The 2,500-nt window shown below is 50.1% G+C and overlaps 1 protein-coding gene across 1 annotated transcript in view; it reads right to left on the bottom strand.

Moving 5' to 3' along the window:
• Nucleotides 1-1,666, bottom strand: part of LOC144490827 (protein-glutamine gamma-glutamyltransferase K-like) — a gene marked incomplete at its 5' end in the record, with an annotated part of 13,896 nt that extends 12,230 nt beyond the window's left edge. The window contains one exon of the mRNA XM_078208524.1: nt 1,513-1,666. Coding sequence (XP_078064650.1) covers nt 1,513-1,666 — 154 coding nt within the window. The remainder of the gene's footprint in view (nt 1-1,512) is intronic.
• Between the last annotated feature and the right edge of the window lie 834 nt (nt 1,667-2,500).

Below are 2,500 nucleotides of genomic sequence, written 5' to 3'. Positions count from 1 at the left end.
TCCAAAGATGTGCAGGTTAGGGTGGATTGGCCATGCTAAATTGTCCCTTAGTGTCCAAAGATGTGCAGGTTAGGTGGATTGGCCATGCTATATTGCCCCTTAGTGTCCAAAGATGTGCAGGTTAGGGTGGATTGGCCATGCTATATTGCCCCTTAGTGTCCAAAGATGTGCAGGTTGGGTGGATTGGCCGTGGTAAAAGGTCTGGATAAAGTAGACGTGGAGTGGATGCTTCCTCTTGTGGGACATTCTTGGACGGTCATAGTCTTAGGATAAGGGGTTGCAAATTTAAAACAGAGTTGGAGGAAACAAGAACGAAGAACAAAGAACAAGGAAAATTCCAGCACAGGAACAGTCCCTTCGGCCCCTCCAAGCCTGCACCGACCATGCTGCCCCGACTGAACTAAAACCCCCAACCCTTCCGGGGACCGTATCCCTCTATTCCCATCCTATTCATGTATTTGTCAAGACGCCCCTTAAAACTCACTATCGTATCTGCTTCCACTCCCTCCCCCGGCAGCGAGTTCCAGGCACCCACCGCCCTCTGTGTAAAAAATCTGCCTCGTACATCTCCTTTAAACCTTGCCCCTCGCACCTTAAACCTGTGCCCCCTAGTAATTGACTCTTCCACCCTGGGAAAAAGCTTCTGACTATCCACTCTGTCCATGCCCCTCATAATCTTGTAGACTTCTATCAGGTCTCCCCTCAACCTCCGTCGCTCCAGTGAGAACAAACCAAGTTTCTCCAACCTCTCCTCATAGCTAATGCCCTCCATACCAGGCAACATCCTGGTAAATCTTTTCTGTACCCTCTCCAAAGCCTCCACATCCTTCTGGTAGAGTGGTGACCAGAATTGAACACCAAGTGCGGCCTAACTAAGGTTCTATAAAGCTGCAACATGACTTGCCAATTTTTAAAGTCAATGCCCCGGCTGATGAAGGCAAGCATGCCGTATGCCTTCTTGACTACCTTCTCCACCTGCGTTGCCACTTTCAGTGAGCTGTGTACCTGTACACCCAGATCCCTCTGCCTATCAATACTCCTAAGGGTTCTGCCATTTACTGTATATTTCCTATCTGTATTAGACCTTCCAAAATGCATTCCCTCACATTAGTCCGGATTAAACTCCATCTGCCATCTCTCCGCCCGAGTCTCCAACCGATCTATATCCTGCTGTATCCTCTGATGGTCCTCATCGCTATCCGCAAATCCACCAACCTTTGTGTCGTCCACAACGGAGAAACGACTTCTCCCAAAGGATTGTGAATCTGTGGAATTCGCTCCCCCAAAGCGCGGTGGACACCGGGGACAGTGAGTCACGTTAAGGAGGGGTTGGACAAGTTCTTAATTAGGAAAGGGGTTGAAGGGTTACGGGGGAGGCGGGGGGGGGAAGGCAGGAAAATGGGGATGAGAAACATCTCAGCCACGATCGAATGGCGGGGCGGACTCGATGGGCCGAGTGGCCCGGTTCTGCTCCTGTATCTTATGGACCGGCCCCTCTCCCACCGCCATTACCTTCGGAGAACTTGTAGGATTCCGTGATGTCTTCTCGCCCATCGCTACCGACCGCTTTGGTGCTTATTTTGTGGCCGACCGCCTTTTTCTGCACCAGGACCTTCTGGAATGTTCCGTCCTGCTGCCGCTGCCAATAGACCTTGTCGCTGTTGACCTGAGGAAGGGGAGGGTGGGAGGGGGAGGAAGGGAGCGGGGTGTTACACCAAACGCAAAAACATTGCGGATCACATTCCAGGCCACTGCAGACACCCGCCTCCCAGACAGACACTCACCCTGGGACACGTGGATAACCTACATCAGAGTCCAATTTGTATTTTCATTTAGATTTGATTTATTTTTGTCACATGTATTGGGATACAGTGAAAAGTATTGTTTCTTGCGCGCTAGACAGACAAAGCATACCGTTCATAGAGAAGGAAAGGAGAGGGTGCAGAATGTAGTGTTACAGTCACAGCTAGGGTGTAGAGAAAGATCAACTTAACGCGAGGTCGGTCCATTCAAAAGTCTGACAGCAGCAGGGAAGAAGCAGGGAATGTGAGAGACAGAGAGGGAGAGAGACAGACAGAGAGGCAGAGAAAGAGGGAGCGAGACAGAGAGGCAGAGAGACAGAGAGAAACGAGCGAGACAGAGAGAGACAGACAGACAGCGAGGCAGAGAGACAGAGGCCAGAGAGAGATGGAGCGAGATGAGAGAGACAGTGAGGCAGAGAGACAGAGAGAGACTTTGATTTGATTTATTATTGTCACATGTATTGGGATACAGTGAAAAGTATTGTTTCTTGCGCGCTATAGAGACATAGCATACCGTTCATAGAGAAGGGAAGGAGAGGGTGCAGAATGTAGTGTTACAGTCACAGCTAGGGTGTAGAGAAAGATCAACTTAATGCGAGGTCGGTCCATTCAAAAGTCTGACAGCAGCAGCAGGGAAGAAGCTGTTCTTGAGTCGGTCGGTACGTGACCTCAGACTTTTGTATCTTTTTCCCCCGACG

The sequence above is a fragment of the Mustelus asterias genome, unplaced genomic scaffold, assembly GCF_964213995.1.
Source record: "Mustelus asterias unplaced genomic scaffold, sMusAst1.hap1.1 HAP1_SCAFFOLD_3872, whole genome shotgun sequence".
NCBI lineage: Eukaryota > Metazoa > Chordata > Chondrichthyes > Carcharhiniformes > Triakidae > Mustelus > Mustelus asterias.
The sequence above is the reverse complement of the archived record's forward strand: the minus strand, read 5'-3'. Positions and strand labels throughout refer to the sequence as shown.